Below are 25,972 nucleotides of genomic sequence, written 5' to 3'. Positions count from 1 at the left end.
TGACAGCCGGACCCGAACGCTTCGGTTAAGGTCGAGCGGATTCGGTCCCCCTCGGATTTAAATATCGGCCGGAAATAGGACCTTCGTTCATCTCGCGCAGCACCGTGGAAAGCGGGTAGTAGGGGCTGCCGGAGGAGGTCCTTTCGGTCCTTTCTCAAGCAGGATTGCGTTGCAGACTAGCGAAATTACTATAACAAAGCAGCATTTCTGTATTAAATAGATTAGAATCTTGTATTAGACTTACTTTCGCAATTTCAATTTGTTTTTCCGAGAGGAAATATGACTAACGTTTAATCCCTCAAAAAGCTATATTATCCACAAATAGGAAACAAAGAATGTTTTGGAGAAAATAAGTTGTAAAAGTGCAAATTTATAACAATCAGATGTTACTTATTTCAAAAAGGCAAAAGAAATAAATTTTTAATAAAAATAAAATTTTAATTTAAGAATTACGTGAAATATTGAAAATGTCAAACTTACGACAATAATTTTTCTTATACGTTGCTGTTAATTTTAATAGTCAAAAAATTTGATATATCATTTGATTTAGAGTCATTCCATATAGTAATCGTGGGGAATATGAAGCAAATGGAATATCAACCACAATATTTAAAATTGTGGTAAAAATGTGAAAGCAGCAACAGTTTAATATAAAATATGAAGGCGATAGAAACACATAAAAATTGGTTTTGTGTTTGATCTCTGCTTGATAATTGGCAACGCTTGTCTATCGTTATTTACGCAGAAACAAGTTTCACCAAAAATGGTTAATAATTCTATACAATAGCATTGTTTGTAAAAAATCTGGGAGCGAAATATAATTAATAGTAGCATATCGTCAATAGTGTCTGTTGGTCGTAGCAATTGGAAAAAAAGACGCGAAGAGAAATAGAAGAATGTAGGATATCCCTTCGATCGCAAATTTTTGATTTATTTTATTTTAAATTAAAAACTTATTAAATTATACATAAAAATGGAAAGATGTTAAAATAAAAATAATGATGAAAAATTGAATTATATTTGGGAAAAAAAATTAGTGGTATTTGATACAAAATTACTACTTTCATGCACGAAGTTTTAAATTAAAAATATTCGTAGATATTCCCAGCAATAGCAATAATTAAGGAAATAGGCGTATTAATAATAACATTTGTATATATATATATATATATATATATATATATATATATTGTATATATGTATATACAAAATAATTTTTGTTGAGAAATATTTATCGATTTTTTTATATTATATTGCAAACATATTATATATATATATATATATATATATATATAATAAATTTTACGGAGGCTTTCGTATAGTTACAAACCTAAAGATTGAGTTTCATTAGTTTCTACATAGATTCGTCGTTGTGTCGAGTGAACTTGTCGAATTTATTCATCGTTGATGAAATTAGGCGCGTCAAGGATATTGGAGGTAATGTCGCGGATAAGGAATAATACTAATATATTTAGGTATATACTAGTTGCGACACATTAGGCGCCATATCAATAAATGCATCCCGCGAATACCCGGATATCAAGAAGTTGGTGGTACAGCGGCGATCGCTAGAAACGCGTGCGAGCGTGACTGTACAGGTTCCTCAGGTATGTACGAGCCAGGTGGAAACGTACTTGCGAAGGTAAACGGGATCTCTTCACGCTCGACCTCGTCCCAACTTCGATTCGCGACCAACGATCGACCAATGATCGACGAGAGTCCACCCGCGAATTATCGTGTGTACGCGTCATACGTTAAGGCTGCGCGAATTTATTCGCATACGCGACACTATTGTTGCTTAAGCCACAATTACGTCGGAAATCTATCGCGCAGCAAGTTACTGCGAGATGCACGTGCTCTGCGGTTAATCCTGGACTACTACACGGGATGTTTACGAAACTCCGCCCGGCGAGCTTCATTTGCAAATTCTTTGGCTAATTTAGAACCGATTATTCCTTTATATAAATTCGAGAGAAATTTCGATAATTTTGATAGTAACAAGTCAGCGAATTACGATGCGAATATTTTTATTTTTTATTTAATTTGAAACGGGAGTTGGGTGTTTCCAAATAGTATACATGGTATACATTGGCAAAAAATGATATAAACATCCAGAGAAAATTTCATACACTGCTTAACACGTTCGTAAACGCGTTGCATTAAAAGAAAGATCTACTTTGCTTTTATGATCATTAAATTTACGAGCAGTAGTGAATCCTGCATAAAGATTTTCCTCATGAGCTTAGGTATTAGGTTTTTCCATACAAATATGCCCGCGATACGAATCTTCGAATGCGAGCAGTTAACGGCAGGCGTTATTAGCGCGACAAGGTGAAACCCAGGGGCAGAAATGTCTATTGATTTTTCGAAGAAAACTCGGCATCCCTTCTCTTGGATCCGCCGCCGCTAACCTACATTCGAGTTATAACGGCGGTACGAAGTCTGATAAAACGCGTCCGATAATGAGACTCGCGACGTATCGCGCCGATTATAGCGCGACTCGTCATTTTTTTTCTTTCCGCGAAAAAAACGGATTTGTCGATTTTTCTAATCCGCGTCTAAATCTTCCCTTTTTTGTTTCCCCACAAAAAAATATATTTCTAGGTCGGCGTCGCGAATGAGCTCCTCGCTGCGATACCGATACTCGCGGTACCGCGATTTTTTTCGCCGATTGTGCCCGAATTTCGATGATGGTTCCACGTTGGGCAACGTGGCACCATCCTTTAAACGCTCCCGTTTTCGGGGATGAACACGCCAGGATACCGAGCAACGGAGAGGGCGACTCGGTCGCAACCCCCCATTCGCACTCGCGCCGAGGGGGATCGATCCGCGTTCACTCTGCGCACCTACCCCTGCGGCAAAACCCAAATCCGAACCCCGCTCGAAGAGCAGGAGCAACGCCGGCTAAAATCGTCCGCGTTTTTAGCCGGGGCGAATTTTCGATACCACGCCGATTAAGCGTAGTAATCTATGCGATTCTCTCCCTACTTTTTATTAAGTAAGAATTGAAACTGAATAGGAAGCGACATGTAATTTCGGTGAAGTCCAGTCTCGGTACGATCTTCCTTTATTCCCAACAATGGACACGCCAGCTCTGATCTCTGCTTCTGTTTAAAAAAAAAAAAGAATAAGTAAAAGCGAAACTAATAAATTACACTGTACTACAATCTTCATTCATTAGGGCAAAATTATCCCCGCTGGTGCAATCTAACTTCACCTTACGATATTGCAAGAGCGCTATTAGTAAAACGACATTACTCTCTCTTGGGACCATAGTCATCAAAAGAAAGTAACGGACTGTGGCGACTATAGCGTAATTATATAATGTGATAAAATGAGACGGTTCACTCTGAACATGTTGATTCTAATAGATAGATTCGTCGATGAGGATAAATTCTTTTTCAATATAAATTATACCGAATTAGTTACTGTCAGATGAAATTCAGGATGAGAGAAGTCGCGGGAGATATTTTGGTTTAGCTGACTTTGGCACGCGATGTGTGTGTGTATTATGTGTATGTGTGTGTATTATAAATTTCAGCGCGGATAAACCGCGAGTTCCGGTGCACACGCGCACTCCGGTCATTCGCGGAGAGTGCATCTGGTGGTCCACCTCAAGTTCGAATATTCGAGATGGAAAATTTACAATCGAGTTCGCGGAGAGTTGAAGATACGCAGAAGGCTACGGTACCGTAAGGGCGCGCGATCGATAAAACGGAAAAGTTTCTCGAAATCCTGAGTAAAGCTTCGCTTCGCCTCGTGCTATTTCGCGTAATCGCGATCGGGCCGGGTTCATTCCCGTTCTCCATGCGTAATTTCCTATGATCGTCCAAGACGAAAGTCATCTCCGATCGGCCGGATCGTGAAAAAACGGGGTTCAAATTCGTTGGAAAAGTGATGCAACGACACACCGTGTACATTTTAATTTCGTGTAATTCCTCGTGCTTTTAAACGTCAGCGATGTTTGCTCTTCCCGGAAGCTTTAGGGTTAATTTTCCTGATAAGATGAGAAACCTTTCAAGTTAGGGAGCGCTAAAGGGAACGTGGCCTCGAAGGATGTCCATCATGGTCATCTCCATCGGAGGAGATAGGGCGTGCGCCCCCTTGTAACTTTCAGAGAAAATGAGATTGATCGTACGTGATGTGATAATTTTTTTCGATTGCAATCTATTGATTCTGTCGCATTTTTTACTTACAACCGGTTTTTGTCTACGACAAATGCTTACATCAATTTCAATATATCAATAAGCTTAAGTATATGTTATAAAACAATAAAAAAAGTCGAAATGATTAATTTCCAATAAGTAATTTTACTAATACAAACTCAAGAGATTCCAGCAATACATACGTTTTTATATACTACAATAGAAGAGTATCTTCTTAAGAAATAGAAATAAAATAATAAGCTTGAAAATTAATATGTATCAATATATGTTTTAATATTATATCATAAATATTATTACAATTTTCAGAAAATTAAATGTGATGTAATATTCAGCTAAAAATATAATTTGCGAAACAAATTCTATTTACTTATAAACATGTAACAGTACAAGATTTGATTTTTTTTATGGCATGCGTGTCCCTGCGTGAACGAATAATTGGGTTAAAGAATATCGGAACGAACATCCAATTTTGCGTGTTCATTGGACATTCGGTCGTGAGGGATCGCGTAAACGAGAGGACAAGAGAGAGCCAGCGAGCGAGAGGTGGTGGGAGGAGGGTGGTAGAAAGTTGTCGATGATCAAATGATTTTCAGGAATCGCGAACGAATCGAGGGGGTTTGCGCGCTCGCTTCGTGTGCATTTTCGAAATTCCAGCCAGGGAGAGAGCCATTTTACATACGGAATTAACGTTGCGCACGCGTGGCTATATATGCATTCGCTGCGTATAACTATTCCAATCCAAACGAATCGAATAGCTCGAAAGTCCATTCATCGCAGCGTTCATCTCGATATGTGCGCTGCTCATGCATCATTGATGCATAAAAATGCATCGGACACGCATTCTCTGCCTTGTGATGTCGGCACCTCTTTTCATCGTGACATATTAATAACGTGGAATTCGGAAAATAACGATGGACATCCTCCGATTATCTGATAAATCCGATCTTTATGTATTGGCAAATAATATGAATGTAGAAAAGCAATATTCGTTATGTAGTTGAGGAGATTAAGTTGAGTAGTTCGCGTAAGTTCGCGGTAATACGAGTTAATAAGTACTGTGCGTGTGAATTTTTCATTTTTAAAAAACGAAATAGACAATCATCACAGATTATTTAGAGATGTAACATTTACGACGCAGCAGAGAAAATAATGATTTGTCCATGGCGAAAATAACTTTTATAAAAATGTGACATAGCTCGTCCTATCCACTCGTTTCTTCAATTATAACGACGCGCATCGTTTGGTTCCTCCACTTTTCAGAGCGTCGAATACTCCGTATCTCAATATCCAATTCCACTGAGAGATTTTTGAGTTGTATTTTCACCGAAAAATGAAAAAAAAGGAGTGAATAAGTATGAGAAAAGAATAAATATATTTTAATTAAATAATTTTACTCTGAAATCTTTTGAAGATCGCCAACATGAAATTAATGTCGTACATTAACATAAAATTATCATTCTATACTAATAAAAATAATTAAAATTTGTTTAATAACGATACACAAAACTAGTTACAATAAATTTATTAATTCTCATACATGCTTTGACATTATGTCGCAATTCTTAAATTGTTTGATATGAAATATAATAAGAGGTAATAGTACCATTTACAACTTAATAAATACTTTGATAGCTTTTCAGAAAACGAAGTTTATATTAACAAATATACATTGTTAGTATAAATAAATGTAATTATTCGTAATTGTGCGAGACGTGTAAAAGGCATGTCGCCCAACGGTTCGCATTGCAGAAAATCTCACGGCTACTGCCGGGTTAACGAGGGAGAGACCCGTGCGGTATGCATCTCGCGGCGTTATATCTTCGCACTTTGCGCCGTGGGCGTTACAGCGTGTCAATACATTTTTCTCACCGCGTTCCGGTTTGTCCGCATTTCGCGTATAATCAGCGCAGCGCATCGGGCACCGCGCCGGTATCACAGTCCGTTGGCATTACGGTTAGTCGGTATCCGCGTACGTCTGGTCGGTACTGCAGCGGCGTCGATAATAGGCCGCCGCCGCCGCTTTTATCCATCGGAATTGCGCCCGTCGATAATTCGTAAGGGATGAAAGGCGGGAAATGGAAGAAGGAAGGAGATGAAGAAGAAGATGATAGAAGGAAGAGAGGCCGATAGAGGAGTGGATCGCAGGCCAGGACGCAGGGGATGGTGGAGGATAATGCGGGGTGGGTCGGGAGGACGAGGGAGGACAGGGTGAGTGGATATAGAGTAGGGACAGGACGCACACACTCTTGCGAAGGAGGACGAGAGAGAGAGAGAGAGAGAGAGAGAGAGAGAGAGAGAGAGAGAGAGAGAGAGAGTGGTGTGTGGAAGGGTTCGAGTGGCAGGTGGGAGGGAAAGCGAGATGAAGGTGGGAGATGAGCGAGACCATGGGGAGATGGAGCGAGTCCGAGGAAGGGTGGGGAAGCGGGGGGGTGTGGGTTGGACGATGTCATTTTAGATATTCGATGGAACCTGCACTGTGCGAGCACGTTGGTAATACTGCGCACACAGACGGTGCAATAAAGAAGATGATGTCTGGGAGAAGAGTAGGAATTATACGCGGTTGACGCGCGGGAGATTGGTTCCTGTGACTTCTAATTCTGATTACGAGAGTAACTTGTTATTTGATATCTCTCTGGCTATGCTACGTTACGTGCACACAAAAATGACAATTGTTGAAAACCTATTGAAACCCCGACGTTGTTCAGTCTTAGTCACCCCCTTCTCGAAGTTTCCTCCTCTATCTGTGTTATGTCAGGAACTGCAATTTTAGAAAGAGCCAGAGAATTCTTAACCAAAGTTAGCTAAACGAGACTCGCTCAAGCTTGTTACGCGACCGCAAAAATCATAGCTTGTCGAAAGCCTATTAAAGTCAATCGCACCAAGATTGGTTGGTTCTAGTTAAGATTGGCTGGGCCTTATCTAAATAAATTCTTCTCTCATTTACGCCAAAGACTATACATTATAAACAGATATGAAACCGCTAATTAAAATTGATTAATCAAAACTATAGCTAAAACTTATCTTTAAATCGTATGCATAATCTCTCCTAATAAAAGCTTGCAAAAACTCACAAGCAGAAAAATTAATTTAAATAGAATACTAATATTAATAATTAATAAACATTTTTTTATTGCTTAAGAGAAAGAAAAGATTTTAAACTCCCGTAACGGAATTGTAAATATTGCAAAGTCTCAAAGATCATCCCTCATGCATCCAAGAATTAACAATCTAAAAAAAAGAATATTAAATTAATCTTTACTTTTACAGTTCGCGATTCGCAGTCGCGATATAATTACTGCATAATCGTTCGAGATTCCTGCGAATTTTTCCCGATACGCACTCGCGATACACGCACTCGCAAGCGCGTATTTACGCAATGTAACGTGTACATGCGATCGCAATGGAAGAAAGCACTTAACTGATTTATCCTACGCAAACACTGCTTTGCCGCATACACTGCGAACGGGATGAATAGCGCAACGATATATCGTCTAATTGACTTGATGTATATTGTTGTTCGGCAAACCAAGATTCATCAACCCTCGAGTTTTCATACTTCTCTCGTGAGCAACGACCAGCAACTTTAGAAAGACAAATATTCCCAAGTAAGGCAAGCTTATCCCTATCGCGAAAAAGAAGAAATGCCGTCGAAGTTCCATCGAGGATACTCTTGTGATATTTACTCTCACAGCTGTTTGCCTTGCGTTGTTGCACGCAGCTAATATCGTCGTGAGGAAATGTTGTGCTCGAGGGGAGAATTCGTGTAATGCGAATTCTAGGATAAGATCCACCACTTTTGCGGAAATTATGATTTTTTTTTTAAAAGACAAATCTCGACAAATCGGCTTTGATCGGTGGACTTTTCGTCCACCACGTTGGCGCGCCACGTCGCGTCGGTCACGCGACATGAATTATAGCCCGGCGAGATGTATTAATGATCCCTTAGTTATTCGTGCGCCGTGCGATCGAACTTAAAACCCGGCGGGATGAAATTTACCGTAGGTCATGGTGGGCCTTAACCGCGCGCTTCTTATTAACGATCCTGCTTTAAAGATCCGCGGGATACGCCTCTTATATGTGTGTGACAAATTACACTCACCATAAACTCGGCGCAATAACAATAATGATCGGTGGCAAAGATTGGAGAAAAGTAGAGAAAAAGAAGGAGAGAGAGAAAGAGAAAATCGTTTATTCGTATCTTGGGACAAGTAATAAGTGTCAGTACATAACAGAGAAATTTAATGTGGCATATGAGAAAATAATTTATCGTGAATTTATTAATATATTAGTATACGCGCGTTTATAATTGATTGTCAAATTATAAATTGATTTTTATAATTAACTGGCAATTATAATTGAAATGTAACGATTTCGTGGACTGCTGTTTCTGTATTATTTCCTCCAACGAAAAGAGAGACAGAGAAAGAGAGAAGTGTAACCCTTATTCTCTAATTAAAAATAACTGTCTTATTCTTACTCCAATTCTTAAGAAAGAAACCAACTAAATATATATTATTATTCGTGAGAAAAATACATCATAATTATATTCGATCATCTACGAAAGTGAAGGCATTTATGATTTAATATATCTCTTTTATCTATCACTTACTCTATCACTTTCGCTCTGAATCCTCCACATCATTACGACGAAACGTCGATACGTCATCGATTTGTTCGCCGAGCAGTTTCGATCGTTCTGGGTATAGGCCGGTGTTCGCAAACATTTCCTGCGCCCCGCGCGTTTCCACATCTGTTTACACGAAGGCGAAATTCCCTCGCGGTCGGAGGGGAAAGAAGAAAAAGAAGACATCTCTTCCTCGACGTGTTCTCCTTCTCACCAACCTCCAGTAACGCCCGAGTGTGCCAAACAATCGGCCGTTCGAAAACAATTTCGCGGGCCGATACATATCTCGGCGCGGCGCGATATAGTCGGAGTCTGGTAGGTAGGAAGAACTACCCTCCGATGAGTACAAGAGAGAGGGAGAGAGAGAGAGCCCGGGGATTCCGAAAGTACCTCACCTTACCCCGCCGTCCCATGACGGCCGAGACGGCGATAAAAGCGGAGCGGTGGCGGGCGAATCGCACGCGCTCGTAAATAGAGTCGCGGGTCCATTCATGAGTTCGGCCAGCAGCAGCAGCAGCGGCAGCAGCAGCAGCGGCAGTACGGCAGAAGTGGCAGTGCGCTCGTGCGTACACGCCGGAAAAGTCTTTTTCTCGGTGTGTTTTACGGGAGGTCAGGGTTACAGAGGCGGAAAGAGAAACGTGGGCAAGGGGCGAGGGAGAAGGAGGAGGTGGGGCGAGAGTTTTACGTGCCACTACTACTACGAGGATTCGCACTCTTTCTCTCTTTTACTTTGTCTATTTATCTATCTATCTATTCATCCATTTCTGTCTTCTTTCTGCTCGATATCGGCACTTCGACTTGCGTTCGGTAAAAAAAAAAAAAATGAATGCGGAGCAATGTGTTGATTATTTCGAATCATTTTCGTGCGAACGCGAAGATTTATCTCGATTCGGCTAATTAGAGCATTCATTGAATCGTGAAATTTAGATCGGTTGATATTAGAAACGATGAAAAATCGGTAGGATTTTTATTAGAATAATTGTTATACGCAAAACAGATTTCAATGTATTTTGTACGCTGCATCAGCCGTTTAGAATAGCACCGACATTTTTTGCAGTTTTACCTATGTGCGTCAGCACGACCAATCCGTTCCTTTAGGCCCACGAGCTCGGAGATTAATTGGTATCCCGGAACAACGGCAATACCAATACAACACAATATACTATATCGATCTAAATTAAATAAACTTACCAATAATTAGAAACAGTAATTGTTAAAATGTAGCAAAACACGATTAATCGCACAGTAATGAGATGTTCAGTTGTCTCTTTGCAGAATTTCGCGAAATATTTCAACAGTTTCCTGTGAGAGAAACATTATGTTACAATACTCGCGAAGTGCAAACTTTCATAAATGAGATAAATGTTAATATTTGACATATCCTTAATTCTCACGTATTATTCAATAAGAAAGAAACCTCTTGATGCTTCTTTAAATTAATGAAAATACAATGTCCTTTGTAATATCTTATTAAAAGTATATATAAAAATTAGAAATATATTAGTGCCATCCGGTATGCCTATAATCACGAAAAAACTTCACGAAGAACGACACATACGAGAGATTTATCGTTCTCTCAAAATCTAATAATTGAAACATACTGTTAATTGTGCATGTGAGTAAATGAGAAGATATGTGTTTTAAATATTACAGAGAAATTTGATCGCTGAGTATAAGCGTATCGGACGGAATTAACGCTCTCAATATTTTCTGTGATATATTAACGTTCATTAATTTGTATTTTAAGTACGAGAAGACATTGTATATACATGTAGATACTTTTTGTCAGACTCACATTATTTGTCGGATATTAATATTAATTCGGCAAGTATATTAGAGACAAAATATCGATACAAAAAATTCATAGTATTGAGAGATAATTATCGATATCTCGAAGCATCATAATCTCTGATTACATGCGTTATGGCGTGCTTTCGCGCTCGTGTTTTCGCGGCCGAGATAGAGCCGAGCTTCGAAACGACTTTATCGCTGATAAAGATAGCCTTATCACCCCCGACGCGCCGATAAGACGTGTCGCGTGAAACGATTGCTCATGTATTCGGCTTCCTTTCTCTCTTTCCGCTTTATTAAGCGGTCATCTTAGGTTCAGAGTTACTGATATTATATATATACGTAGACCGAAGAGATTCCGTACACCGCGGCACCGGAAAGTCCGTAATTGGTAGTTTAGAGTCGGGAATGATAGTTGTCTCGGTCAGTATTTTTCTTAATCTCGTAGCATCTCCTTATTACAAAATGATAGAGTGAGAAAGATACTAAATTAGACAAAGTTCATTTGCTTCAATCTTAACTGTAGATTTAATTTGTGGGTCTTAACCGCACTGCTATAGAAAAAATATTTTTTTATATTTACGTGTTTTTTATATTTACGTGGCCTACGTGAAATGTTTTAAGTTGTTTTCTCAGAGGTTGTTAGAGATAGTTGTCTCTATACACGGGCTTAGGATTGTTATGACGAAACCAGATATCGATGCCTCGTATCAACATCGGTATCAGACAATATTCGACTACATATATATGAAAAATATCGGTAATCTTATAATATTGCTACAAATTTTAAAGCTATAAAGGCAAATTTTTAGTACGTCTAAATAAAAACAATTATATATCAATTTAGAATTGATTTTTTCAAGTGAGATACAACAAAATGTTAAACATACGTTTATATACAAGGGACTTTTCAATAGTTGTACACCAGTAAGAGTTTTAATCCATTTCATGTTGCATCGTAGACAAAAGGAAGCGCAAAAACTTTCGGGCAGTCTGTAAATACTTGGCAAAAACGCAAATTTGTCTGTATCTGTGCAAATACTTTTTCTGCATATTTCTACATAGCTTGACGATCGACACATTGTATAGTTTTCCCGCATATAAATTCATCGGTATATACCGCATGTAAAACGTCGTATCGTTAGGACAATTTTGTACCTAATTACCCCGTATCGCGAAAGCAAAGTACGAACATTTCGATATAATCACCGGCATCCTCGCAACTCGATAAGAATGTTTTGTCCAGATTGCCCGTTTGCCCGTCCCTCCCTGATTGCTCCTATATTAGCGCTCTAATTCATAGGCCGATAACAATCGGCACGAGCCGCCGCTCGGCGAATGGAAGTCACGCGTATGCACGAGCTGTCGAATTAACCGATTAGCCTACAGCACCTGTCATCGTCCCCGGATGTCGGTGTCACCGGCGCGCCGAGGCGGCCTGTGTTAACAGGTGCCTCCGATTTCGAATCGCCGAACAACGCCGCTCAATTCGAGGCTAGAGTTTTATCTTGTAGGGGGAATGTGAGGGATCGAGCGCAAATGCGGTCAAAAATTGTCGCAGATCCATCGAATAAAGCTGCAACGAGCCGTATTCTGATTCATGTTTTGTGATGATAAAAATTACAAGTGCATTATTAATTTTTGTACAGTTTAACGAAATATGTACGATACATGTATATTCCTAAATAGATAAACTGTTAACACGATCGAAACACAGGTTATTTTATAAATATTTAGGTTCCAATTTATATCTCAAATATATCACGGTTTACTAAAAGGATGTTGCTTATTAAAAATCGCTATTCTGCAATTTGAATAAAAAGATTATTAATCTTCAGCGCGCGGGGAGGAAAAAGAAGAAGATGCAAAGGCGCGTCCTCTTCGCGACCGCTACTTGGCGACGATGTTCTCGAGATGCAAGAGAGACGCGCCCGCGAAACAACTTTTGGTGTCGCGGAGGCGAAAGGCGGGAATGGCGAGAGTGGCGGGAACGGCGGGAAAATTGAGCCAACCGTCCCGGTATATCTTGTTGCTGCACCACATCGCCGATGTGTAATACGGTTTTCACCGACTCTTTCTCGGAGTTACAGCTAGGCAGAATCGTGCCATAACTGTACACGAACAACGCGCGGATTTCGCCTGGTTCGACGTTGCATGTTGATGTATAACATGCGATGCGTCCTTTCCAGTTAATCCCAACTGTAATTTTAATTCGAATCTTCTCATTTTTTTGTTCATTTCGTTTGTCCAAAAAAGAAAATTGGAAAGAATTTGATTTAACGTAATAACAAACTTTTTAATAAAAATAAAATTATTCAATATTCGTCGAGGAACTTGTAACTCACGGTTTTTCTCGCGATACGTTCTATATACATTTCAGAGTACACATTTTTTATGTTTAAATTTGATATTTCAATAGAAAACAATATTTCTTGATATAAATATTTGTGAGCTCCAAAATTCATTTGTACAACTTGTATGTTACATATTTATTCGCTTTCTAATGGTTAAGCCAAATTTTCCAATAAGCTGTTGCTTGTGTCTGCGAAACGAGTGCGAATAGTTCGTAATAGAGACACTTAATAAATAAAGGAATTTCGCTGTTGAATCGAATTTTCGTGACGCGTCGAACGATTCTCGTCTTCCGCGTAAAGAAGTCCGTCCGGCAGTGGTTTAAGAATTCAGGCCGGAAGTCCACACAGGAGTCGCAGCTTTCGAAGACGATCGTAAAACGTCCCGCCAGATCTCCGCCGTTTCCTGATCCCCACCTTGAGTATCCCTCGCCGAGTAGCTTCGCCGAGGCACTAACGAGCGCTCCTAGTCGACGAGAAAGTCCCAGCCGGCGCCTGTGCGCGGCAAACCTCAACGAACTGAATTCTGCGGGTATCTTTATATAAAACGATGCGTCCGCGTTACAGAAAATATTGAAAATAATTGAAGTCTCTCTCTTCTATAACTTATGCAATTCCGCAAAATATATTCCTTTCTACATTCTGAAACTACGACATTGATTGCTCTAATCAGAAATACAGAGAATCATTTTCTGTTTCATTGTCAGAGAAAATTCTTCCTTCTATATCTATGCGATAAACTTTTCTAGAAATTTTACGCGCGAGATATATCGAATGTATTATCATGAGAAATACTTGTACATAAATGACTATCGGTACTGTCAAGAGAATTTAACAAAAATCGGAGTAAAGATATATTTATATAATAATAAAACTATCGAGAGGGCTCGTCTGAAATATTGAAACGAAGCGGCGACGGCGGCGTCGATGTCGCGGAGGGGAAAGGCAGAGAACTAACCGAACGCGGACGGAAGCGCGCGGCACATCGTGCCAAATTCTAAATTCCCTTCCACCTCGCGGCCGTTTTCGCGGCCGCCGGTCGTCGCGCGGCCGTGCATGCGCGCCCCGGCGTTCGAATAAGGTGAGCTCGCGTCGCCACGGCCTCGTCGAGTGAGCAAGGACATTCATTGGCCACAATTCATCCGTCGTTCCGTGCCCAGCCAATCGTAAACTCGGCCGGCGCGCTTTTCTCCGTGCTGGAGTCGCGGTCGCCGTCGCCGTCGTCGCCGTCGCCGCGCGTTCACGTAGCAACTTGCGACGCGCACCGATATCGGCGCCGTAATACACGCGTATATCGCGTGCATGCGTGATACACGCGATATACCGCGTAGAGCGCGGGTTCGACTTGAGCAGCAACGGCGGCGGCGGCGGTGGTAGCGGCGGCGGCGACGCGCGGCCGTTTCCGTGCTTGGCAATGTCCGCGCATTCTCGCGCAGCGTCCCGCCGGCCAGTTAAAAGTCGTCTTCACGCCACCGATATACTACTTAGCCGCTCTCTCGCTCCGTGACATCAGCCGCGGCACTAACTACGACCGGACACGTCGCGCCGGTCGACCGCGAGAATCGTCAACAGGGAATCCCAGCGCGCGCACTTCAGGATATTCGAAACGCCGTTTCATCTCGATCTCTTGCACTTGTACATTTATACATTCTGTATTATACAATAAAGAAACTTTAGTTACTGTCGTTTTCATTGATCCATACCGCGCGTGCAGGTTTTTCCCTGATGAACGAATCATTTTCGAGAAATTATTTTATTTTCGGAAACGAAAATGGAATAATTTAGGACGGAATATATTCTGGTAAACTTATCTTGCGATTTCAAAATTCCTCATCAAGGTTCGCATCGATTTAGAAGGCGCTATCGATTTTATCGAGCTTCGAAAAGCTATTTAATAGACTATTGCATCGAATAAAATTTCTTAAAATTGTGCGAAAGGAAACATAGAATATCATATATAAATATATATCTATATATTTACGAGTTTTTTTCCGCGCGGTTTAATAAGTTAAAGAAGCGCTCCGGTACGATATCGCGAAACTACGCTGAAAATATACTCTGACGCCCCGCCATTTCCACCGTCGCCGTCGCCGTCGCCGTCGCCGTCGCCTCCGAAGAGAAACCGAGGCTCGGCGTTATGCGTCGGCTCGGAGCCGCGTCGTCGGCGTACGTGTAGCAACGGCTCGGTTCTCGGTCTCTCCGCTGGTGAGAGAGACCTCGAAGCTCCGCGCGCTCTGCCTCGCGGCCGCATACGGAATGACGCGCAAAATTCGCGGAATTGGCCGACGCGGGGAGGTCAGCCGATCGTAGAACGACGGCGCACGTCCCCCGGCGTCCTTTCGCCGTCGCGGCGTCCCGATGACGCGCCCCTTTTACCCGATAGGGAATAAAAATGTTCCCGGTGAATTTTCTTAGGCTGCGCGCCGTATGGAACGTGGCTCGCGCGTTGTCTGCCCTTTCCCCCGTCCTCCCGGCCGCCCGTCGCCGTGCCGCGCCGCGCCGCGCCGCGCCGCGCCGCGCCGTCGCTGCTTGCTGGCTGGCTGGCTGGCTGGCTTGGCTGGCTGGCTGCTCGGCTGCGCCGAGCGAGCGAGCGAGAGCCGAGACCTCCTCTCTCGGACTCGCTTGCGCTGCGCGCCGTATACAGCCAGCCAGTCAGTGGCGAGTTTCGAACCTAGTGGTGTTAGGCCGACTCCCTCGTGTTCGAGGGGCCCCTGCATCGAGAGACCGGAGGTACCCCGGTGAAGGCTGCGCGCTCTCGGCGCTCTCGACGTACGCCCGAACCTCCGAGGCTCTACGCCTTGCGTTTTTAAGGCCGGCATGAAAATTTACTCACGGACGCGCTCACGTAGCCCTCACTCCCGCGCGCGAGTTCCTCTTTGCCGTCCTTTTCTCCATTTTCTCTCGGTTCTCCCCTTTTTTTCTCTTCAACATCCGACATGCGAACATCGGTCTCTCGGCGAATTGAGCATTTGGAAAATCGCTAAAAAAAAGTAAATTCTCCTTTCGAGTAAATTAATTACGTTACTCTCATCCCGATCACCTTGCAATAATTCCACGTTAATTTCTACGCAATATCGCAAGCGTTATTATCGATAAATAATATTTCGCGCGGAGCAAAAGAGAATATATTATATATAAAATGCATACATCAAAGATAATTGTACAATTGGATTTTTGACGAAGCTATCCTTCGTTTCTCATGTGGAGAACAAGAGAAATGTCGGGGACGGAAAATGTTCCGTCGCTCGCGCGGCTCTTCGCTCGCGAGCGCGTGATTACCTTGCTGGCTGCAAGGTCCTGGCGTCGAGCAGTGGCGCGATTGACCGTGCTATCTCGGTCGTCTCGTAAGATATTAAGCAGCACGACGCGACGAGCCGGGAATCGGCGCGATCCGCGCGCGGGCTGCGCGCCCGCAAAGTCATTTTGAGTTTTTGCTGCGTCGTTGAAATATTTCAGCGGGGCCGTCGCCGATCCGTTCTCCGATAACTTTCATCGACCGGCCCGCGCTATCACGGACTTTCTCGAACAGAGCGATTTTTCTCGATCGCGGGGAGTGCGGGAGACTTTCTGGGAGAGGGAGAGAGAGAGAGAGAGAGAGAGAGAGAGAGAGAGAGAGAGAAGGAGAGATAGGAATATATGTTTAACCGCGAGTCCTAAAGCTACCAAGAGAATCCGTTTCTTTTATTATATTATATGCCGCGACGCAAGCCGGCATCTATCCCCTCGTCCACCCCCGCGCGCTAATGAGCGCCACCAATCATTCGACATAAAAGCATTGTTTATACCTGAAAAGCTGCACACACTTCGACAATGAATTTCCTTTCGCGAACGGTCCAGAGTGACATACACAGTCCTACGATATTAAATCCGATATTAATTATGTAATTAATTTACGCGACGTGAATGAAACGTATCCTTCCATTTATATCAATTTACATCAGGGCGTTCGGGCGCTAACAATATGGCATTATGCGCCCCGCGGAGCGATCGACTTTTTCTCTCGAAATGTCATGTTAAGAACGACGCGAGCATATGTTATCGCCGATCGAAACGGTCGCTAGCTTTCGCAGGTTCGTTCTTTTATTTTTTTTTTCTTCAAAAACGCGTACATCGGCGACGATTTTGTCGAGTTGCGATAACGAATTGTTTGTGGATGATCACTCCTCCGAACGATCGTACGTCGCATTAGAATTTCTGCGTCGATGCGAAATTCGACGGACAAAGCGCGCGTTGCGTGGCAGGAGCAGTGGCATGCCGGCGCGAGTATACGGCACTGACTTTCGTGCCGGAGTGCAGGTGGGCCGAGCGTCGACGGAAACGGCCGAACGGGCGTTCGGGGGAAAACCGAGCGGCGCTACTCGGCGAAGACTGTTGTCAGAGTATTCAGTAATGCTTTGCATGGCCAGCTAGCTGCTATCGTGTGCGTCGATGACAGTCGCGTTGTCATCTGTTCGGAGTGATCGTGCGATGTTACTTGAGGAGCTAACCGGGGCTACCGGCGGCCGACACTTAACGTCGCGCAGTGCGTTTTTCGTGAGACTGTGAATTAAGCAAAATAAAAAAAGAAGAACGAGAAAGAAAATAACGAAACGCTAACGGACAAACGTACCGGGAAAGATAGGGACGGGGAAGTGTGAAGAGACACAAGTGTGAGAGAGCGTGAAAGACAGAAAGGAAGAGGGAAGGAGGACGGGCATTTGCGGAAACAGGACTTCATCGTGCCCACGGCCGAAGTAACGTGGAACTTCGGTTCCACGTACCGCCGTTCGTCGGTTTCGGCTACTCTTCTCTCCGTTCTCACCGTAAATCTCCGAGTCACGCGGAGAGCGAAGGAAAAAACGGACCGTCGCGGTAGCACCGTGTGCGGTAGTGCAGCAGCAACGTACCAAGATGCTGTCGTCAGTGTCAGCGAAATAATAATGTGGTGCGACGTCAGTCAGGTGAGTTTCGCGCGCGGTTCCGCGCGCATCGCTTCTCTCTTACACTCTCATTCTCTCTCTCTCGCGCGCGCGCCGCTCTCGGCCGCCGTCCTTTTTTCCCGCAACCCCCTATCCCCTCCTTGGCGCGCGCCCGCACTCCCCCGTGTGCGTTCCCTTCCTTCAGCGTGTACGACACGCGTGCCGCGTTTCCGCGTTACGTGCCGGTCGAGGAGAGCGGGTTACGTGATCGCGCGCGCGCTCGCCGCTCCGCTCGGCCTCTCGGCGCGGAGCAGCGATCGTGTAAGAAAGCCGACTCGAGTATTTTGCCATCGGGACTTTAGTCTTTTCGATAACAACGTTACGAAGTACGGTACGTATGAAATACGACCGGTGCGAGACGCTTGCGAAGATCTCGAGGAAAAACTTGATGCATCCAATGTCGCGTCCTCTCGATCTGCTTTGCGAATGCCGTCGCAGTTTGCCGTCGGGAAAATTAATCTGTTGTATAACCAACATGCCTGATGGCAGTTATCCTCGGCCGCTTCCTTTGGATAAAAAAAAACATGGACAAAAAAAGAAAAGAAATGAGGACTTGCCGTTTGTTCACGGCGCATCGCGCTTACATCGTTCTCGAAAATCGATCGACGTTCCCGCATTCGCTCGCTCGCGCTTTCGGAGCATCACGAGCGAAAAACGCCCGTGGAAAAATCTACGCGCTGCACCGAGTACGCGGCCACGCGTAGGACGACCAAGTGTCAGATTTGACGCGTGGTAACCTCGTGTTCGGTAGTTTGAATTCGAAGCGATCCCGCGTTTCCTTGGCCCGGCGGCGAGGGGCGGCAGGGACGACAGGAGGGCGGCCGCAAGGGGAAAGAGGATGACGAGGCGAAGCTCGCCGAGGGGGAACGACGAGGTGGTTTGCGTATACTGTGTGTGGGCCGTGGAGTCAGCGGGGTGCGCGAGAGAAAGGGGGGGAAGAGTAGAAACGAACGACAGCGGCAGCTTGATAGCGCGCGGTGGGGTTTGGGACGAGAAGGGAGTACCGGAGAGCGGCAGAGAGGCGAGAGTGGTGAGGATGGAGAACGGCGGGACGCGGAGGGGGTGAGAGATCGCCCGAGGCTGCTGGCTGCCTCCTCTTCGCTTGGCCAGCGCCGCGAGGAAACCTAGCGTCGGCTCGGAGACGCTAGGTGGGGATACGGTTATAACCAACCATCAAGGGGCAGCGTCGTCATGGTTACCACGACGACAACAACCCGATCTGGTCTAGGGGGGTGTTTTTAAAGACATATTCGCTTTTGCTGCGTCTCTCTCTTTTCCTCCCTCCCCCCCTCTCTCTCTCCCTCCCCCCTACCCCCAATTTTCTCTCTCTCTCGGAGTTCTCCACTCCACCTTTCTCTCCCTCGCTTTCGTCCTTTTTCCTTTTTTCCCTCCGCCTGTCCCTCTTCCTAGCGATTGTTTTTCATCACGAGGTCTTTGAGCGGCGCGAAATGTTTTGCGACAAAATCGAAGGAGAGGGGCGCGATATCGTCGAATCGTAATCCACGAAGAGAGCGCGCTCGCGGAGTCATAATTCTGCACTACCGTCGTCCGAATTGTTTTCCGAGATATTTCTCGCCGCGAAAGGTTACCGTCACATGCGTTATTTAGACCCGATCTGTTAATCTCGCACTCTATTGTAAAAATATGCAAATAATTATTTCACCGAATACTTCATATTCTTCAACAATGATCGTGTAGAAATTGCGAAATACGAAATTTAATATGAAACTATTATTAAATTAGAAAAATTATTCGCAAACCTCATTACCGTTGTAAAAATGAGTCTGTTAAATTTTTAAACTAATCGGAATGCTTTTTCAATCTGCCGTATATATTTTTTTTATCCCCGACGTTATTACGCTGGAATTTTTTCAACTTATCACTCTTGGATTAAAATTAGGAACCGATTTGCCACCCGCTGTTTTTTGGTGAAAGCAAGAAGGATGACTTCGGGCGATCGTATGACACCTTAAGTGTCAGTCGCCAAGCACTGTTCTGTAATTGACTTGCAAGTTTATTCTCGTGAAATTATACTATAAAGGCACACTTTTACGATTTGCTTTCGATGATCATTCCTAACAAAAACCGAAATGAGATAAAAGAAACTGATCTGCAGTGCAGACAACAAACGGTAGAGCTTATTGAGTTTATTAACTTATTGAGCGTTAAGTATAATAGGATTATCTTTGAATTTTTTTTTTTTTGCACGATTATTCAAAATTCGGTGATCCGCAACGAAATATGTAAACAGTGTCTCGTGCCGCTCGAATCCTATGAGACTGTGCAAAAGTTTTCCATGCGAATTTATGCAAATTTACGTAGATTTACGCTGCTGCTTGTTAGACGGATAAGATTGAGAGGAATTAGCGGAGGATTTTGAAAATTCGTCAACACTCCAGGAGATTGAAAATCTTTCAATGCATTCGCAGAGAAGTGAACACGAATACCCAAAACAAATATCGTGTAGGAGTATCTCGATACCTTTTCCTCGCACTCCACTGATCTGAAGATCTTACGTTATATCCTTTGAAAATTAGATTAGATCCGATTCGAGTGAGAATGCGTAAATTAAGGAGTGTAATAAGGATTTTTATTGAATGTAGAATAAAGTAATCAGCGGTTTATACTGGCCGACGGACGCGAGCGTTGCGATTCTGCGTAAAATTGGCGCACGAACGTAGAACGGACGCGCCAAAATTCGGGTGGTGATAAATCAGCAGTGTACAGTGTGTCTAGGGGATGAAGGTGGCACAGGCACAGGGTGGGAGCGGGGGGGGGGCGGAGGAGGAGGAGGAAGAGATGAGGAGAGGAGAGGGTTTTTCGGCGCTTCCGACGGGCCGGTGGCCCGATGACCGACAAAACTAGCCAGTTTTTCCACGTGGTTTCGCGCCGTACGCGACAAATGCTTGTCTCGGTGTGCGCGTGTTTGCCGGCGCGTCGTTAAAACTTGGAAAAATTTTTCGCGCCCACGCTCTTAACCCTTTCGGACGAATCCGCGTCTATCTCGGTCACCGGCGCGATAGACGCAGATACAAACTGATTTCGACAAGAAACAGTGTTTATTATAAATATAAATATATAAGGTTTATTAAAAATGTAAAAGAGAGATTATTGTAAGATCGTCGATCTAACGCGCGAGGTACAAGATATTCATAACCGTTGGTTTTATAATTATGTAATAGTATACGAAGTGATAAAAGTGATAGGTTTTATCACTCGAGCTCTTGGAGCAGTACATTGGATCTCTGAAAGAAGTGAATCCTCTATAATATTGTAAACTTAATTGGAAATGTTGAGTTGAAATATTCTAATTAATTTTATTTTAATTAATGAAATGATACAATAAAACAATAATGATCTAAATAATGTTAGAATTTGACGCAAATCCACCAGCTCTATATATTACTATTACTGTATTATAAAGCAGAAAAAAGTATCTTCTTTCCCGTCATAAGGGACACTAAAAAATCTGTAATTTAACGTACTCATTGAATTAAATATTCTCATTTCTAAATTAATCTTTAATTTTTAACATTTTAACATAAATAATAGACTGTAATTAATTATAGTTATTGTAATTGTTTCTAACGATATAATCTCTCTGCAAAACATGCAGATATTTTCTCTAAATATTCGAAAGAAGAAACGATAAACACTTTTAATTCAATTAAATATCAATTTAATATCAATCACTCTCAATTATCTCGGACTAATTTATAATACAGAGATTGGATAGAACGATGACCAATACGTATCGAATAAATACTCTTGAAATACTTTTACCGGGCTATAATCTCAAGCGAAAATATAATCTGCATTTTTCGGCATTAGCACGCGTTTAGCTTCTTGCTGAGTCTCTGAATTCTGTTTGTGATGATAAATAAACCCTATTTTCCGCGATAAATCCGAGTGGGCATTGCACTGAATACGCATACTGACTTATCGAATCTCTGTACCGGCAAATTTTATCGAGATGCGCGTATAAACACGACTATCATCGATTCACCGGATAGCGCGATATATGTGACATAACTCCTCCGCGAAATCTATTTCTGTTCACGTTGTATTTCCGTATTATCGACGTAAGCGGCGTGGCGATACCGGACCGCGCGTTTGATTTGATGCCGAGAGGCAAACCGCTGACCAAAAATGGTGTACGCTAATCCCGTAATAACCGAGATTGCATACGAGAATGGATCTCGCTTCATTAATCGCTCGAAAACAATTACATATTCAACCTGCACAATAATGAAAGCGACGGAAATTGTTTAATTTTTAATTTAGTAAAAAATCTGTCTCTCTCTTCTCTTTTTCTCTCTTTCTGTACGTATACCTGCACATATATTTTTTTAATGCATATACGTCAAAATCTCAAGTAATATTTAACTCTCGATGGCGAGCTTACGTATACGTACGCGGCGTTTACGCTCGAAATCATATTTCAATATTGCATTTCTCTCCGCGCCGCGAGATGAACGCGCGCTAAGCGCACCGGCTATATTTCGCGATGCATTATTTCGATCGATTTCCGAACTCGCGCGTCGCGTTGCTTGGATCGCTTGCTGCTGCATATCGGCCCGTCGGCGCGGCGCGGTGCAGTCCGCCGCGAGTCAGTACAAAGTGAGTCCAAGTTTCCCCTACCTCCCCCACCCTCCCTCCGAGCACCTCCGCCTCCTTCGTCCCGCCGGCCCTCGCGCGCCCACCATCACGGGCCATTAACGAGAGAGTTATCGACGCGCGATCTGTCAATAGGCTTCTCCCATTCATAAATTCGCCGGGCCGGCGTGCGGCGGTGGCCGCATAGTTTTGCCGCAGAAACCACGTGGCGGCGGCGGTGGCGGCGGCAACCACGAGACGAGGCGTACGAACGGGTCGGACGGACACCTCCGTCGTTACGCTGCGCGACCCGGGGCTCCGCTCTAACCGCGTGATTTACGGCCGGCGTCCCCGTTTTAAATGCATGATGGCAAGCGGGTGCCCACGAGTGCCCGGAGCCTGTTCTCGCGCGTGCCTCTGATCGCGACTTATAACCGAATTCATTTGTCTTCTTCGATAGCGCGAAGATCGGTCGAGCGGCACACGTTGACGCCGCGTAGAATATGAAACATCATGTATATATGTATGATGCTTTCGATCTTCCATCTTCTATTTGCAATATTTGAAGTTTTCTTAAATTAAAATTAAATTTTTTTTTTCTTAAAAGAAATTTTGTCATCTTACATCTAAAAAAAATTGCGCCTTTTTATTATATATTTAATTATTTGGCATTATATTCCATTTTTAATTGAGAAAAAAAAGCGGAAGAAATTAATTTTCTTTTATCTTTTCTTTCGGCCGTATAATTGTCGTTGATCTTGAATATAAGCACTCAATTTATTTCTGCAATGTCGACGCTGTTTCGATATCATATCGTTCGTACCAGGTTAAGCAACGTAGTATCGTTAACAATGTTGCGATTGAGTTGGTGACCTTCTGACGTAGCTTCGCTCGTTGCGTTCTTAACTTTTGCTCTCTTTTTCCTTGCTCATCTCGCGCGTGTATCGTTCTCGGATAGAGGTTATCGTCGCAGTGGTTTTCAAACGATGACATACGCAAAAATGATTCTGCAGTACCATGTTGAAAATTTGTAGAGAAGATTACGTCGAAGCCACTTAAAAAAAACAAAAAAAACACTTGGAAATATTTCTCTTCTTTCTCCTGAACAATTTGACATCCACGAGAATGTAATTCATGTAAAAAATTTAAACGAATTCGGGTCGCGTTCGTCGTAATTCGTCAATAAAATTCGAAGCGGACACGTGGCCCGCGGCAAAAAAAAGTCTCTGAGCGCGTGTAGCGTATCGTCTGCGAGATCGATGAATCACGAATTACGAATATTGTAACGCGTCCGCCGTCTGTCTCCACCCGACCCCACCTCCCGTGATCCCCCTCCGCCGACGGAGACATCGAGGCACGTGGTGCATCGTACGCGCCTCGCATCGGCATCGCGTCGTCACGCATTGTTTTGTTTACGTTACGTGAGCGGTTCACGACGATTGAAAAATTCGCCCGGCGTAATCGATACGTCAATCATGCGCGAGCGTACGCGGGCAACGATCGGTATCGAAAGACACGGCGCGGCATAGAATCTATCACACTTGCCCGATTCATTCCTCTTTCTTTCACCGGATTTAAATGAAAACATCGTCGATCCTCTCACACGATTTGTTCTCGATAAAGAAAACTGTGCAAAGGTTCTTATTTTATGTATACATAAATTCCTAAGAAGAGAGAGTTCTATCGATACTGTGTGAATTTTTTTTTTTAAAGAGCTGTCATCTCAGTTTCGAAATAAATTACTTTCTTTGACGGTTTTAGCTTGTAACAGAACGAGAGAGAGAGAGAGAATAAATTTTATAAACTAAATCCTCAAGATGTAAAATACTTGTCAAGAAAAATACTTGAAGTACCAATTTTTTAAATATTACATGTTAGGAATAGGAATTCGAAACTATCGGTATCTCGAATTTAAGATAATAATTATCATTCTCTGTTTCCAATATATCATGTGTGCTTTTTCATGATGCGTGGCATGGCATGGCTTTGAAACAATTCTTTTTAATTGTTATAATTTATCATATTTAGTTTCAAAATAAACTCTACGGATGTAGAGAAAACACGAAAAAATCTAGTTTTACAGGAACGAGGTCTGCCCCTCCCCCATTTAAAAGACTCACACGAGAAACGCGTTATGTTTTCCATCTTTCTAGCATTAATGTGAAACGATAAACCGCACCGAAACAAAGGGTACATTCAGTTAGAAAGTAGAAACGCGCGAAACTCACCGCTCACACACACGTACACATAATTAATTCTTTTCTAATACTCCGCCACCTTGTTACTCGTTTATAGGGTGATGATATTGAAAAAAATAGGAGACTGTGCACGCGTGTATGTATTATAAGAAAAAAACTTGAAGTTATAAACTATATTTCATATAATAAGTAAAGTATAAAAAAAGAAATTGTTTATCTAAATGGAACACTCACGATGCGATCACTCACGAGTTAAGTGGAAGAATAGCGGATTTTGTCCGGCCTCTCGTCTTCTCTCATCCGGGCTTTTCTCGCGCGATTCCGTCCGCGGGAATCTTCCGTACAAGTAACCGTTAGCAATACTTCGCGAGCTCGTGGAGAGACGCATAGAACGATGCAGTTTTATATCGCTTATGAAGAAACTCTTTTTACTAAATAATATTTTTCGCTAATTCTTCACTATATTTCGCATGTCAGATCTATGTTGTCTTATATTGTTAATCAAATGTATTATTGTGATATTGTAATCTAACGGTATTATAATTGCCGGCGATTACATATAATACATATACTTATATATAACTGAAAGAAATGTGGGTGATAAAATACATTTTTACACAACTAAATTTTTGGCAAAAAAAATTTACTAACTTTAACATTATGGCAAATAAATACAATTTTCCGAATATACCTACAGCATATTTGTCTTTGTGATTCAAACGTAATGAGCGCCCTAAATTAAATGTTATATTTCTACTCTACTTTTTAAAAAAAAATAGTGATTTTCCGTTGCGAAAGAATGTAGTACCGTATTATACTCTTATCATTGCCCACATAAAGGTTAAGGTTGGCGCTTGTAAGCGCCCTAAATTCGCAGGTCGAGCTTAAATCACAGCGCACATCTCGCGAACCTTTGGCTTCCGGGGATGCGTCGCGTTCTGATGGAGTCGCGCGCCGCGCGAAACTCTCTAGTCCTCTTGCGGTAGGTTAAGGTTAAGCGTGAGAAGAGAGAACGGGGAGAGAGAGGAAGACACACAGGGTGAGAGACAAGGAGAGAAAGAGAGAGAGAGAGAGAATGAGATGTGAACGGAGAGTTTCGCGGCCCCGTTTTCTTCCCTCTCCATTAACGAGAGCGCGCCGCGAGCCTTTTGTACGGGTGAATTTCACGCCCACCGCCAGTTAATGGCTAGCAGGAATCAGCCTATGGCGGCGGGGGTGCCTCCGAGATACAATGGCACCTGCTGCTCGCCTGGACTCGTGGCCAGGACACGTGGCAGGTGCCAGTGAC

At 43.1% G+C, this 25,972-nt stretch overlaps 1 protein-coding gene across 2 annotated transcripts in view; it reads left to right on the top strand.

The window, feature by feature from the left end:
* Positions 1-25,972, top strand: part of LOC105451018 (basic-leucine zipper transcription factor A) — an 85,083-nt gene that overhangs the window by 21,159 nt on the left and 37,952 nt on the right. Inside the window, exon 1 of one of the 2 annotated variants that reach the window (XM_011691195.1) lies at positions 17,320-17,872. The exons of the other annotated variant lie outside the window; for it this stretch is intronic. Coding sequence (XP_011689497.1) covers positions 17,852-17,872 — 21 coding nt within the window. The 5' untranslated portion in view covers positions 17,320-17,851. Of the gene's footprint in view, positions 1-17,319; positions 17,873-25,972 lie in introns of those variants that run through there. 2 annotated transcript variants of the gene reach the window in all.

This window comes from Wasmannia auropunctata, unplaced genomic scaffold (genome assembly GCF_000956235.1).
Source record: "Wasmannia auropunctata unplaced genomic scaffold, wasmannia.A_1.0 LD336053.1, whole genome shotgun sequence".
Taxonomy (NCBI): Eukaryota; Metazoa; Arthropoda; class Insecta; order Hymenoptera; family Formicidae; genus Wasmannia; species Wasmannia auropunctata.
The sequence above is the reverse complement of the archived record's forward strand: the minus strand, read 5'-3'. Positions and strand labels throughout refer to the sequence as shown.